Consider the following 15,006-nt stretch of genomic DNA (forward strand, 5'->3'; position numbering starts at 1 on the left):
CCCTGCAGCAAGGCAAGGATCATTATTCTTACCATCTAGGCCAGTGGTTCTCAACCTTCCTAATGCTGCAACCCTTTTAACACAGATCTCATGTTGTGGCGGCCCCAACCATAAAATTATTTCGTTGATACTTCACAACTGTAATTTTGCTATTGCTGTGAATCGTAATATAAATATCTGCTATGTGGCCCCAAAGGGGTTGCGACCCACAGGTTGAAAACCACTGATCTAGAGAGAGCAGGATTGGAAGCAACACCCAGGGACAGTTGATCCGAAAGGGGTAGAGGCAAGATCCAAACACTGGTCTGTCTGCCTCTGGAGTCTGGGCTTATTAGATTGTGTGTGCAGCCTCCATGCTTATCCTGTGAAGAGTTCACCTGAATCCCTCTACCTTCTAGGCATTCTCTTTAAGGGAGAAGGAAGGCAATAGGAAGGAAATCAGCACAGAGCAGGAGACAAAAGCCATACACGAAGGAACAGAATCACGGCACTTCCCAAACTGTGGTGTCTGCTTTAGTAAAAGCATGCCGCAGCTGCAGTGTCTTACAGCCTGACTGGTGGCATGCTCTGTGAGCTGCCATAGACGGGCTAGGATGGGGACATAGGGCTGGGAGCTTCTGAGGGACCTGAGTGCAGGGTGACTGGCCACTCAGACCCAGACTGTGAGAAGCCAAGTCTAGATGTCTGGACCCTCCATGAAGGACCACATGGGGCCAACCTGGGTCACTTTCCCCACCTTGACCCACAGATGCCTTGATCCTGACGCCTGCCCGTTCACCTCTCTGATCCTGGGTCTCTCCCCTGGACTCTTGCCCCTTACTCCAATGAACACAGTCCAGGGAAACAGCAGAAGGGATCTAGCTCATCTGGATCACATTAGTTTCTTGTATCATGTTATTTACATTCATGAAATGCAGTATCTTGAGATCACATTTGGTAAAACTTTTCCTTAAAAACACTTTTATTCTCTAATCCTCTTTTTATTGGTTAGAAGCAAAACAAAATGGATCATATATTTAAAGGCAGAGGCAAGGGGAAAAAAGACATACCGTTCTAGAAATGTTTAGCAAGCAAATACCCGGAGAATATTTATCCACGTGGTTACCCTAGGATATGTGAGGGGAAACGTGAAAGCAATTTTCTTGGCTATCATCACTTTAATATGAAATTTAAACCCAAACACAGCTGCAGGCACATTCCTATAATTGGGGAGCGCACTGTCCTTCGGGAGGGTACCCAGGATTCTTACCTGGCATGACCATGGCCTGCGGGGCCGCGGCATCGGTGCTCAGGCAGAGGCGCCCCCCTTTAGCTAATCGGTCACACAGCAAGGTGATGTGCTTCTTCAGCCGGCTGGTGTCTTTGGGTGTGCTCAGCTGGCTGCCGAGGTTCAAAGCCTGCTCCCGGGAACTCTTCGACAGGCAGGTTTTCAATAGGTGGGCAACGGCGGCATCCACTGTTTCTTCCCAGCCCTGCATGCAAAAGCCGATTTGGAATTGGCACACAAATGACAGTGAGCAAAGTGGCCTCTTGACTGGTCCCAGGGTTTTCAGGTGATGGGGCTGACATTCTTGACAGCCTCCTCCAGGGACTCAGTGACTGAATGAGGTGGTAGTGAGGAGTGCATTGCCCTATGCCAATAGCATATATATGCACTGCATGTCTGATCAGTGCCTCAGGCCACCAGGAATGTCATGCCGTTTGCCTTACACTCTGCTGAAGGGATCTGGCATGAACAGAACCCCTAGATACCATGGGGGCAGCTGGGATGGAGAGAAGATCCTGGCATTTCAGCTGCTTGGGCTGTGACAAAAGCTAATGGCACTGGTTTCGAGAGTGATTTGGGGGCTATAAGGACCCATCTAGTCCCATTTCAGTATCATGTGACAAAAATGACACAAAGAAAGGCCATTGGCCCTACTTTTCTTGGGAAGAACAGGTCTTTACTGTTCTGGGCTACAGTAAAGACCTGAGGAAGTGTGGCATCACCTTAAAATGTGGAGGCCGCAATCCTCGGAACATCAGTGATGCATGGGGACCTCAGCATCACCACACAGGACAGCAGCACACTGCCCTAGCACCCAAGGGACCACCCAAGGCAGCTTCAAGAAGTGAAGTGTACAAGGCAGGAGGAGTCAGGAGAAGGCTCCCATGAGGCATCCCAAGGATAAGTGAGTGGGTAAGATCCTTATGGCAGAGGACCCAGAGACATGAAAATCAAGACACGTGTGCCTCCTCTCTTTCCCAGGAATCCTCCCCAAAGCCTGGCCGCTAGTCATCTCTGTTCTATTGGTAGCTGAACCACGCTCTTGATGCACAACGAGTATACAGCTCAGGCTCCTTCCACACTGGCAAGTTCTTCCTTCCAGGTGCATAGAGCAGGTTCTTAAACCAAAGCTGAAACTCTGTACATACCCACCAGAGAGCTTCCCACTGACTGTCATGAGCAATAAACCAAGACTTCTGAGTCCACTGACCCATTTCTATCTACCTGTAATAGACGCCACCAGGCAAATCAGGAAAGAAAGAAACAACCCTGAGAATCCTTTCAAGGGGACCTTAAACTTAAAACTGCTTCTTACTCCAAATCACTGTAACATAATAAACCAACAGTTGCTACAAAATCTTCCAGCAAAACCTTCACTGGACTAACGTCTAAAATTGACTTTAGTAACCTTCTCAGTGAGGACATATTTCTAAGGTGCTTCTGGAGCCTTTGACAAAGTCCTCCAGAGTGTAAGAGTGAGTCCTGGAGTACCATTTAGTATCTACATACTCTGTAGTCATTTCAGCATCAAAACAGCTTCTGTGTCATTTAGACTGATCACCTAACAAGTCACTATACTTATAAACAAACTACGGTAGCTTATTAGAAAACAGAAGTAGACAGTATTTGGTCAGCACAGAAGCACTACTACAAAATTTCTTTTCCTGATGCCAACTTGCAGAGCGAGTAAAAAAGCCACGTCGTGTGTTTTCTGAACACAACCTAAGAATGGAGTCTTTGGAGGGGAATTCTGAGCGCTTGTAAGAAAACTTCAAGAAACTAAGACAAGAGTCTTGTGAGCTCAGTATCTTCAAAAACATGGAATTGTTCTTAGAACTTTCTTTTGTGTCCCTCCTGGGTGTCGCCCATAGGAGTGAGCTTGCTTTACATTATTCATTACAACTGGCTATTGCTGTTCCATAACTGTGTATAGATTGACTTGTGACTGTACACTTCACTCATGTGACACTGTTTAACCCTCAGAGCAGTTCTCAGCATGTGAGTCACGACCCCTTTGGGGGTCGCATATCAGACATCCTGCATATCAGATGTTCACATTACGATTCAGAACAGTAGCAAAATTACAGTTATGAAATAATTTTATGGTTAGAGGTCACCACAACATAAGGAACTGTATTAAAGGGTCGCAGCATTAGGAAGGTTGAAAACCACTGCCTTAGAGTATAAACTGTATGGTGTTCTGACTGACGTTGGCTACTTTTAGTCTGCCTTATTTTTAGGCTCCATTCTCCCAGGTTCCACTGCCAACTAGAGCAGGAAACGATGCATAGGTATTTAGCATAGATATTGCTTTAATATAATGAGACATAGTGACAATACTTAGAAAGATCACTAATAAAACATTATTTAGAGGGCCTAAGCTGCTGCTGCGTAAATTCAAATACAAAAACAAAAGAGAATGCTTATGAGACAAGAGCTGGTGACAAAGAGTTGTTATGTAAAACTCGATGTGATAATACATGATTAAACAAATAGCATAACTGCCTACTAAAGTATGAAACAACACTTTTCAGAAAGTAGAAACTCAAATGTGAGGAGCTGGATGTAAACCATTCTGACTACCATTTTGGTGTTGAGTCCACAGAGCTCAGGAGCACTCCAAACACACACGTACCCACCTGCATACACCAAGCTTTTATTCTTTCTTCACGCTAATAATTTGCTTATATCTCAAGAGTGAAATGCAACCTTAACATGGGGAATTCTCAGTAAGGACCTGCAGAGAAGTAAGCATGTGTCCTTCTGTGGGAGCGGCTCTGGCTGTGGTCCTCACGTCACTGTCCTCACACTGACACCACGGCTGCCCAGTGCAAAGGAGAGCCCGTGTGGAGTGGGAGGGCGGGAGGCAGGGACGGCGTAAATGCACGTTTTCTTTACTCTCTGCCTTCTCTACAGCCCCTTTCAGCCCTGGAGATGACCTGTGCGGGGCCGGGGCTGAGGCTCTTTGTCCCTCTACTCTAGATAACTGGAAATCACCTGCGCAGGGCCCGGGGCCGGGGCTTTGTCTCCTCTACTCCAGATAATTGGACTTCTCGGTTTTCTCAAGGTCTCGGCCCTTCCCCACTGTGTGAACCTCACCCCTCAGTCCTCTCCCTGAGCCCCTGCCTTAGCCCCTCTGGGAAGGTTGCTCTGACCAGTTGGACTGCCTTGCTCCTGCTAGGTACCCCGTGAGGAACTGGACCACGGCCTTGCTGCATGACCAAACTCAAGAAAAACATGTCCCAGAACAGGCAAAACCACTGACTTCAGTGCTCCTGCTTCCCTCTCCCCTCCAGTTTGCCATTTTGGGGACCACACAGAAGCTCCAGTATTTTAGGCTGTGGCTGCATGCCGCTTTCTTTCTTTTCTTTTTTCTTTTTTCTTTCTTTTTTTGTTTTTGTTTTTGTTTTTGTTTTTTCAAGACAGGGTTTCTCTGTGTAGCTTTGCACCTTTCCTGGAACTCGCTTTGGAGACCAGGCTGGCCTCGAACTCACAGAGATCCGCCTGCCCCTGCCTCCCGAGTGCTGGCCACCACCGCCCGGCTTGCATGCCGCTTTCTTTGTCAAGGTCACCAGTGGGTAAGAGCCGGCTGCAGGAAGAGCCTCCACTGGACTCCCATGTTGATAATCCTCAAATAAATGTGAACCCAGAAGTATCTCGAGTAGTACCTCCAAGTAACCCTCTTATGGTATAATTTAACGTGCCATTTCTCCATAGCAACCAAATGAGAATAAGGCTAGTTACCATATGAAATGGTACAGCTTTAAATGGTTTTGTGCACTAAATAAAACTTCAGGGGAAGTCCTTTAGACACTTATTTTATTTCTATCTTTTTCTCTATGTATGTGTGCATGTATATTTGTGTGTATGTGTACAAGCATGGGTACTCAAATGCCACAGTGTGTGTGTGGCAAGGTCAGAGGGCAACTTTGGGTATCAGTCTTGATCTTCCATTTTGTATAAGGCAAGGTCTCCTGTCACTGAGTACACTTGGTGGATGGCCCTGAGAATTTCCAGGAATTCTCTAGTCTCTACGTCCCGTCTCCCACTGCAGCACTTGGATTACAGAGGCACACTACCAGGTTGGTCCTTTTCACAGGAGTCCCAGGATTCAAATGCTGGTCCTCACACTTGTACTACAGCCCTATCCCCAACCAAATTTGTATTTATTTTTTTTAAATAATATTTATGCCTAAATGGTACATGGCATTAAATATTGTAAAATTAAAAAATGAAAGAGGCTCAGATATGGCTCCTACATCACTAATAATAGAAAAAAATCTTAAAACTATCGTCATGTAGAAAATGAAATATATTTAGAGAGTAGTACATTTAAAGTGCTTTAAGATGATTTCTTTTACCCTCTAGCCCTCGTTCTAGAACCAAAATTTCTCCTAGTTATATGAAAGGTATTTCTGGTCAAGGATGCTTGTTTTGTGATGGAAAAATCAAGACCTTGTCTTTTCTGTAACTTCTGCCCTCAAATACAAACTATTCATTGGCTCCTTCTTAGTAACACTTTAAATGTTATTCTTAGCTCTGCATTCAGTTGGTGATTCTGTGATGGCCTCTTCCCCAACATTTTCACATTTTAACATCTGTGAAGCAGGGAGTTGGCCTATTCTCAGTGGGCTCCATCAACTGCGGGCTTTGTGTCCTGGGAGACAGACACTGCATGTGCCTATCTTAGCTTGCCTTAATGTGTCCCTTCTGCCCAGTTACCTGCACCGTTGATGCTGCCACAGCTAATTAACTGATATTTAAGATATCTTCTCTAAGCAGCAAGATGATTCAGTCAGTAAGGGTACTTACTGCCATGCCTGACTGTATGAGCTCAGTCCCTGGAGTCCACACGGTAGAGAGAACTGACTCCTGCACACCCACAACATGGCACATGCATGTACACTCACATGCACACACAAACAGAAATACCTTTTTAATAAAAACTTTTTAAGACTCATGGTATCTTGTCATTTACCAAAAACATTCCCTTATGTACAGAAAGGCAAGATAGTATGAACCTAAATTTAGAGAAGCAAATATTCATGAGTAACTAAAGAAAGTTTCATTGTTGTTTGCAAAGCACAGCTAAATGTTTCCTAAAATATAAGGCAAAAAGATGCCCAAAAAGAAAGCCTTTCACTACAATACAGTGCATGTATTCCTACCTTATTTGAGAAACACAAGTGAAGTCAGCAAAGCCAGCCATCTTCAGAACCAATGCAGTCAGAACAGTGAACATCAATCTGTCTAACAAATTTCACTGACTGTGACAGAGGCTTCCTCACCTTCGGAAACACATGATTCAACTGTGTGGAGCTCAAAAGCAACCCCGTAAAGAAAGAATTTCTGAGTCTCAGAACCCAGTCACAAAGGTGGCACAGCGCAATTTTGTTTGTTTGTTTGTTTGTTTGTTTGTTTGTTTTTCAAGACAGGGTTTCTCTGTGTAGTTTTTTGTGCCTGTCCTGATCTTGCTCTGTAGACCAGGCTGGCCTTGAACTCACAGAGATCATCCTGACCCTGCCTCCCGAGTGCTGGGATTAAAGGTGTGTGCCACCACTGCCCAGCAAGCACAGTGCAATCTTAAGCAATGCTTGACCTCCTCCATGACTGTTACTGCTCCTGCTGCTACTCAAGAAAGCACAGAGTAGAGGCCTATGGTACACAGGAGACTTAAGAGAGATACATGGGCCAGTGAAGGTTGCTTACATATTTCTTCTTACTCAGGAGCAAAACTATGCTTTTTGAAAAGTCTAGAGGAGACTCACAGAGCCCTTAAATATTTAGTGCTAAAAGAATACACCATCATCGTTTAACTGGGGTGCCTTTGTTTTTGTTTTTCTTAACAATGCATGGAGGAATGTGAGAACGTCAGCATCTGGCAACTTATTGTTGAAATACAGTAGTAATAACCACCCATTTTTGGATGCCTGTCACATGTCTGATCCCACATTTGGCATTCAATTAGTCCTCACAAAATTTTAAGGGGTGTATTGACTGCCCTCATGAAAACCACACACCCTTGTAAAGTTTCCAAATGTGTCACAAATGTCTTTGGGTTTTGTTTTCTGAGGATTTCCCAGTGATGCTAAGGATTGAACCAGGGTGTTGTACATGCTCAGCACATGACCTACTATTCAGTTACACACACTCCGCCTGGATCACAGTTTTAAAAATATGCTTTAACACATTTGGTTTCTTAAGGGGATGTTATTTTGTTTTTCTTCATAACATTTGTTTTTTATTATTGATTTATTGTTGTTGTTGCCTTCCAAATGACATAAATAATTAAACATCAAAATCCTGAAATTACAATGAGAACAGTCAAAGGAGGCTGTGTGTGGTCTGGTTGATTGAAACTAAACAAACAATATCATTTTTGTGTTTTTTCTGCTAAAAATATAATTTGTGTATATATACATATGCAGATATCTTACTGAGAAAGAAAAACCTTAGCATGTGTATTTTTTATTTGTTTATTTTGTTTAAGTGGATCATTTATAGTAAGGTCTTAGCTAAACATAATAAAGTCCAAATTATGCGGCTTAAAAAAAATCACAAGAAAGGATATACCTGAAACAGAAAAATTCCTTTCATAACAGCTTCCACCTAAAGTAACAGCTTCCACCTTATATGTAAGTCATGACTCTAAATGCCTCTAGCCTGGCCAGAGTCTCACTGAAAGTCCTCACAGATGCACACTGAAAGTCCATCACATCCCAGGTACGCCTCTAGAAGGAACTGCAAGTTCACTCACACTCCTAAGATCCTACTAGTTCAGACCAATGTGACTGAGTGGTCACAGTTCCCTCCCTTCAAAGCCAAACTGGCCCTAAACTATGAGATGGTTTACCAGTGCCCAGAGGAAGAAGCCAGTGCTTAGAGTCTGATAACTTGCCTAAGGACTCAGAACTTATTAAGCATTTTTTTCTGGAAGACACTTGCACCCCAATATAGCATCATATTCTACTCAACACAATTTATATTTCCCAATTATCAGTATTTAGTTTGCTTTCAGTATTTCATAGTTATAGACATTATGATACCAAATAGACTCTACCATTTTCTCAGTTCATTAACTTAGATTTCTGATGTAGGATTAGCTTTACGATCTACATTTTCCTAGAGTAATCTCTGGAAAGACAATGTCAGAAATAGGTAGACATGTCCATTTTATTACATGTTCATTGCACCACTTATTGTCAAATCTGGATAAGGCAAGGTAAGTAAAGTGTGCCTAACAATGGCTTTTATTTGTGCATATTTATCATTGGTAAGATTAAAAATTCTTGTATTTAACCTTGTATGAGGTTACGTGGATGAGTGTATTATATTGTCACACACAGTTTAACAACTGGGATATACTCTGAGAAATGTGAAATGTATCATAAGATATGCCATTGCATGAAGATCCTAGACTGTACTTCCACACAGACAGTTGTCATGTGAGTAGTGTGGATTTTAAACAAATTTGAATGATATTTATTTTTTAAATGTCATTGTTTTAAAAAATCCTTGAAATTAAATAAAAACATCACACACCAAAATTAACCAGACTCAAATTCCATACAATTCAATGAACTTTGGTCTGTAATTTAAGGGAGTCATTGTCCTGTATACAGCACTGTCAGGGACTATGATATCATCATAATACTATGTCTGACATGACTGTATACACGTGGTGGTCTAGCTTAATAGATGTATCTGTGTGCACCTTAACATCTGTATATCAGAACACAGGGTTTGCTCTTATACAGCACAGAAATATTTGTGCGGCTTATGAAACAGAGAACATAGAAAAGGAGGTAGAATGTTTCCTTTGTAAAAGCCATCTTTAAAAAGCTGCACAGCTGTGGAAGAGCATCTGAATTATTTGAAAGGTTATGAAAATGAGTGGTTTCATCCCCAAATGATTAGATATAATATATGCTTAATTGCTTTAACTCTGTGAGGATGTAAAAGAATTTCTTCTGGAGTTTGTTGGACATATAGGACAGGCACACACATGGCAATGCTAGGGTATGATGAGAGGTAGACTGTCACGACAAGGGTGGCGTTCACAGGAGGACACAGGCCAGAAGGAAAGAGAGGGAACGCAAACGGACCCGCCCAGAGGGAAGGTGGAGGAATGAGCATCAAACGCTATTCTATACGAAGAGCAAGGCACCACCAGCTCTGCTTTGATAACACTCAGCTTCTGTAGATGGAAGAGAGATGCTGAGGTGGGACAGAAAAGGAGTTTATAAGTGAGAAATGGTGGGACCACGTGACTGAGAGCCCTGGCACTCAAACTTCACAGAGGTGCCAAGAGAGCCAAGGGCAGCATGCAAGCAGATGTGAAGTGGGGGATGGGAAAGGTGGGACTCGAGAGGGGAAGGATTACCACTACAGAAACAGACAGAGGGCTGCTTCAAACGCCAGCACAGGCTGTCAGGTGGAGAAGCCATGGCCCAAGACAAGAGCTTTCAGAAAGGAATTCAGAGGAAAAGCTGGGCTGTGTGTTATATTCAACTCTGGTGATACAGAATATTATATAATTAAACAATAGTGGTTACATCCAAGTAGCAACAACACAGAGTATCTGGCCACTATGAACACGAAACTAATTCCACATGTTTATCTTGCTGTCTAAGACCATGGGAAATACCAAAATATTTACTTTCTGGACTACATTCCCATAGACAGTTGTAACTTTGATGATACTTGAGCCGTCATAAAGGCAGACTTAATAGTGACACCAGACTTCCTCCTCTTGTTTGCCTTCTAAGAGGGTCATTAATAATGGTAATGATTAGCCATCTCAGTCATCACTCAATCCAGACAGCAGGCACAATGGTCCTGACATCAAATCTGACCTGTGACATAGGTGCCTGTAAGCCTTGTAAGTGAGCCTTGGTAAGTCCCTCCACACAATAGGACTTCCTATTATAAACATCTGTTTTCTCACATGAACCATGTTCAACATGTTAAAAATAAGTTTCCTTTCCATATCGGTTTGTAAAAGGAACAATTAATCAAAATGTAAAGCTGAAGGTTCAAGTCTCCCTCTCCCATTGATGTAAATTTTTATCCTAATCTTCTCAGGGAGTTGAAAGTCTAGTGCTAGGGAAGGTAACTATTAAGTCCTTAAGAATACAATAAAACTTTTCTTTTTCAAATGGTAGATAATACTGCCAAAGATATTGAATGCAATTTCAAAGGAAAGAAAAATATCAAGCCAAATGCTATGCCATGTGGAGTCTATGAAGCCAGGTCCCCAAATCCAGTCCACTCTTGCTTTTTTCATTAGAGGCTCCTCCAGAGCCAAGTGAACACACATGAGCCTCAGAAGAGAAATCTCAAAACAGTCTACTCAAAAATCTCAAGCCTGCTCCTCCTCGCTCTCTTGCCATCCAATGGATGAAAAATCCAGCCATCTGAGCTATTTACTAGAATAATGAGAAGCAGATCTAAACCACGATGAGGAAGGACAAAGAGAATTCATCCACATCCAATCCAAAATGAAGCAATTCTCCGGAAGGCTGTAACAAAGGGATTCATGCTGCAGGGAAAAAATCATGACTACTACAGTAGTAGCCACGACCATATGGAGGACCCAATATTTTGTTTCCTGCTGCTGTGACGAAATGCCTGAGGTGACACATAACTTAGAAGGAAGGAAAGTTTATTGGACTCATGGCTTCAGGGGTATCAACTGCTGTCACTTGGCCCTTGCCTTTGGGCCTGTGATAAGACATAGATAGCATCACAGTGGTAGACCATTGCAGAACAGTTTTCACCTAAGGATGGCAAGAAAGTGAAAGATGGAAGGAAGAGCTGGGGTCCAAGTATCCCTTTCAAGAGACTACCTGCAATGACTTCCTTCCATTAGGTCCCACCCCCTCGGGGCGCCACCATTTCTCAGTGTCACAGGCCAGCAAGCAGAGATACTTCTAATCCATATCAAAAGTGGAGCGACAGAACCCATGCTGGCCTCCTGCCTCCTCCTTATGCAAATGCATAAAGATCTCTTAGAAAAAGCTTTTGTTCCTAGAAGTGCCTGGTGTTGACACGTGACCAAGCAGATCCCAAGACACCAGCAATAAGGAGTGTTGAATCAAACATCAAGAAGGAATTTGTCTCCTGCTCTTCTTTCACTGGCTTACTAATATGTGCTGTGGTTAATCCAGCTGATACAGCCCTGATTTGTTTCTTGATACTCATCAGTGCTATGTAGGAGGCTTTCTGGAATGCCAGAAACTTCTGTCTGCACTGCCTAATGCACTTGTCACATGTAGCTACTAGCGAGAGAAATACAGACAATGAAGTCAATGTATCTCACATCAGCTTATTTACATTTCAATTAGTAAACGGCTATTGTATGAGAGAACTCAGGATGAGAATGTTTGCTTATAAAGTTGAAAGAAAACCACCAAAATGACACCTCAGTCTATTTTGTTTAAAAGGTATGTTGTAGGCCAAATAGTGCTTGAAAACTAGTAAGTCCTCAATAAAAATTAACTGGATGTTAAATGACTTGATAAAAGATTATCCCATTGAGCCAGTCCTAAATGTGTACACACACACACACACACACACACACACACACACACACACACACACACACCGCATACACCTTTATGTCTTTTGGTTTTTGTGAAGTATCATGGGAAAGATGCACAACAAACACACATACAAAAGCCCTATCACACACACAGTGATGAAATACTATTTTGGACTACATGCATGCCATCATTACTGGAATAGGACAGTGGCAATTTTAATTATCAAATCCACCAGTGGAACTATCCTGAAGAGCTCTTAAGAGACTAATCAAAGTCTTTCATATTTTTCTCAGTAGGCAAAGCAGCTCCACAAAGCATCTCTGGTGCATATAAGTTTCAGCACCCCAAAAACAAACAAACAAACAGCAGGGCGGTGGTGGTGCATGCCTTTAATCCCAGCATTCAGGAGGCAGACGGAGGCGGATCTCTGTGAGCTGGAGGCCAGCCTGATCTACAGAGTGAGTTCCAGGACAGCCAGGAGTGTTATACAGAGAAACCCTGTCTCAAAAAACAAACAAAAAAAGAAAATGCAGTCGTCTGAAATACCAGCATTTATTTGCTACTGGAAAGTGACAAAAAAAAAAAAAATGGAAAAGTGTCCCTAAAGAGCCAGCGTAAAGAAAACAGCCATGAGTTCTGCTGCAAACGCAGTGCTATTTCAGATAAAATACTGATGATTAGCACTGACTGCTAATGATACCATGTGAAGGGCACTGCTTTCCACTAACACTGACTGCTGATGATGTCATACAAGGACACTGCTTTCCACTGACATTGACTGCTGATGATGTCATACAAGGACACTGCTTTCCACTAACACTGACTGCTGATGATGTCATACAAGGGCACTGCTTTCCACTGACACTGACTGCTGATGATGTCATACAAGGCTCTGCTTTCCACTGACACTGACTGCTGATGACGTCATATAAGGGCACTGCTTTCCACTGACACTGACTGCTGATGAAGTCATACAAGGCTCTGCTTTCCACTAACACTGACTGCTGATGATGTCATACAAGGACACTGCTTTCCACTGACATTGACTGCTGATGATGTCATACAAGGGCACTGCTTTCCACTGACACTGACTGCTGCTGATGTCATACAAGGGCACTGCTTTCCACTAACACTGACTGCTGATAACACCATGTGAAGAGTGCTGTATTCCACTTGTGTAGGAAGGCTCTGAATGTTGTTTGCTTTGTGAAGCTGATATCATTAGGAAGAAACTATTCTAGAGTTTTCTACTGAATTTAGCTTGCCTGCTGACACATTCCATCTAAATAGCAATACAACAAGTCATTATACAGATTATCCAGAGCTATTTGAAACATAAACATTATCTGAGCATTTCTTTCTACCTCTCAATACTTGTGGGGACAGCTGACCTTGAGCTGACAGTGTCTTCTGGAAATGTTGTCCATATGCCTGGGCTTCTCCCCCTCACACATGTACTCTGCCATCTACCCTCAACCAAACCATCTAAATTGCATTCAGATTTTTGTGGTATCATAATAACTTCAATATGGGGTATATTTTCAACATTGTGGTAAGAGGCTCCTTTCTTTCCTGCCTTGCCCTCCTCTCAAATTATTTCAGGTTTGAATATTTCATTTTCATGTCTCAGTTGGATAGCACAGAGTCCCATCATATAACATTTATTTGTGAGGTCTATAGACACAGCATGGGGAATTGTGAACTAGCATGTCAAAACCACACACTGTATGTGTATATCTTAAAAAATGAAAAAGTATTCCTTTTCTTTTAAGACACAAGCTGTCTCAACAATAACTCCAAAGTGAAAAAAACAGTCCAATTAAAGATGAAAAGCATAACAAGAAGTATTCAAATTACTATTTGATTTCATTCTTCAGACTAATTTTTTCAAATGTCTTATATCCAACAGACACAAGTACACACACCTCATCTCACCACATTAAGAAGTGAGTTGGAAGAAACTTTCTCTGCATTTTTTAGAGAATAGAGAGTGTATAGAGGGAAAGGTAGGAAGTCTCCAAGAAGGAGGAAGGGACTAAGTCTTTCAACTGCCTACATGGTGAATACACTCATGTATTTCTATAGGGCTCTGCTCTCTATGGCATACAAGGTGAATACACTCATGTTTTTCTAAAAGATGCTGTTCTCTAAGACCTACATGGTGAACACACTCAACCCGAGTCGATTTCAAAATCCACATGGTGGTGGGAGAGAATCAACTCTCCTAAGTTGTCCTCTGACCTCCACACACACACTGTAACACACACACACACACACACACACACACACACACTTTAAGAATGTAGAGTGGCATTTAATATAAAGATAAGTAGTAAGTTTCATCCTAATAAAAATCAGTTTTCAATTGTTCTTTACCTAGGACATGAAAGAGCAAATAAAAAAAATGAAAAGTTGAGAGAAATTGAAGAAAAACAAAAACAAAAACCACAAAACAAAAATCTCTTTCTTGATAGTACATTTCCTCACCCCTGCTCTACCAAACCTGCAGTGGGTACCTGAAACCAAACCTCACACAAACATGTTTTATATACAATATACACCTAATACATAAGTAGGCACAGAAAAGAAATTGACAATAACTAATAATAAAATCAAAGAATGATAACAACATACTACAATAAACACTATGCTAACGTAGTTTCTCTCTTGTCAAGACAATATGTACATAGTAATACTTTTGGTCTGTAGTTGAACACAGAACACAGAGATTCAGAAGCTGCAGACAACGAAATGGGATTTGGGGAGAAGGATTCATTGTGATTTATAATTTTTAGTTTTGTTTATGTGTGTGTGGGGGGGGGTACATGTGTGTGTGAATGTGTGAGAGCTGGGAGATGGCGTGTCACAGTGCACATGAGGAGGTCCAACGGCAACTTTGTGGCATCGGTTCTCTCCGTGCGCCTTTCCCCGGTCTCCAGGCAGAGAGCCTGGGTGGCCAAGCTTGCACGGCGTTGCCTTTATCTGCGGCACCGTCTCAGCAGCCCGACAGCACCACTGCTCCTACTTTGTGAACAAGGGCTGTACGTTCCCCTTCGCACTATACAGATTACATGGCTTGCCCGGTACTGCTTGCTTCTCGCCGCCCTCACCATTCCCCGCCTTCTTCCACTGGGTAAGCACTGACTATGTACCAGTCCTGAAAGAAGTCCTAAGGATGTAAAAGGACCTAAGTAT

General features: G+C 42.5%; 1 protein-coding gene across 5 annotated transcripts in view; it reads right to left on the bottom strand.

Moving 5' to 3' along the window:
• Bbs9 (Bardet-Biedl syndrome 9) overlaps nt 1-15,006 on the bottom strand; it is a 436,605-nt gene that overhangs the window by 71,726 nt on the left and 349,873 nt on the right. For all 5 annotated transcript variants that reach the window (XM_028872560.2, XM_028872557.2, XM_028872558.2 and 2 more), the window contains one exon: nt 1,250-1,472. In XM_028872560.2, the coding sequence (XP_028728393.1) occupies nt 1,250-1,472 (223 nt within the window). The remainder of the gene's footprint in view (nt 1-1,249; nt 1,473-15,006) is intronic.

This window comes from Peromyscus leucopus, chromosome 7 (assembly GCF_004664715.2).
Source record: "Peromyscus leucopus breed LL Stock chromosome 7, UCI_PerLeu_2.1, whole genome shotgun sequence".
NCBI lineage: Eukaryota > Metazoa > Chordata > Mammalia > Rodentia > Cricetidae > Peromyscus > Peromyscus leucopus.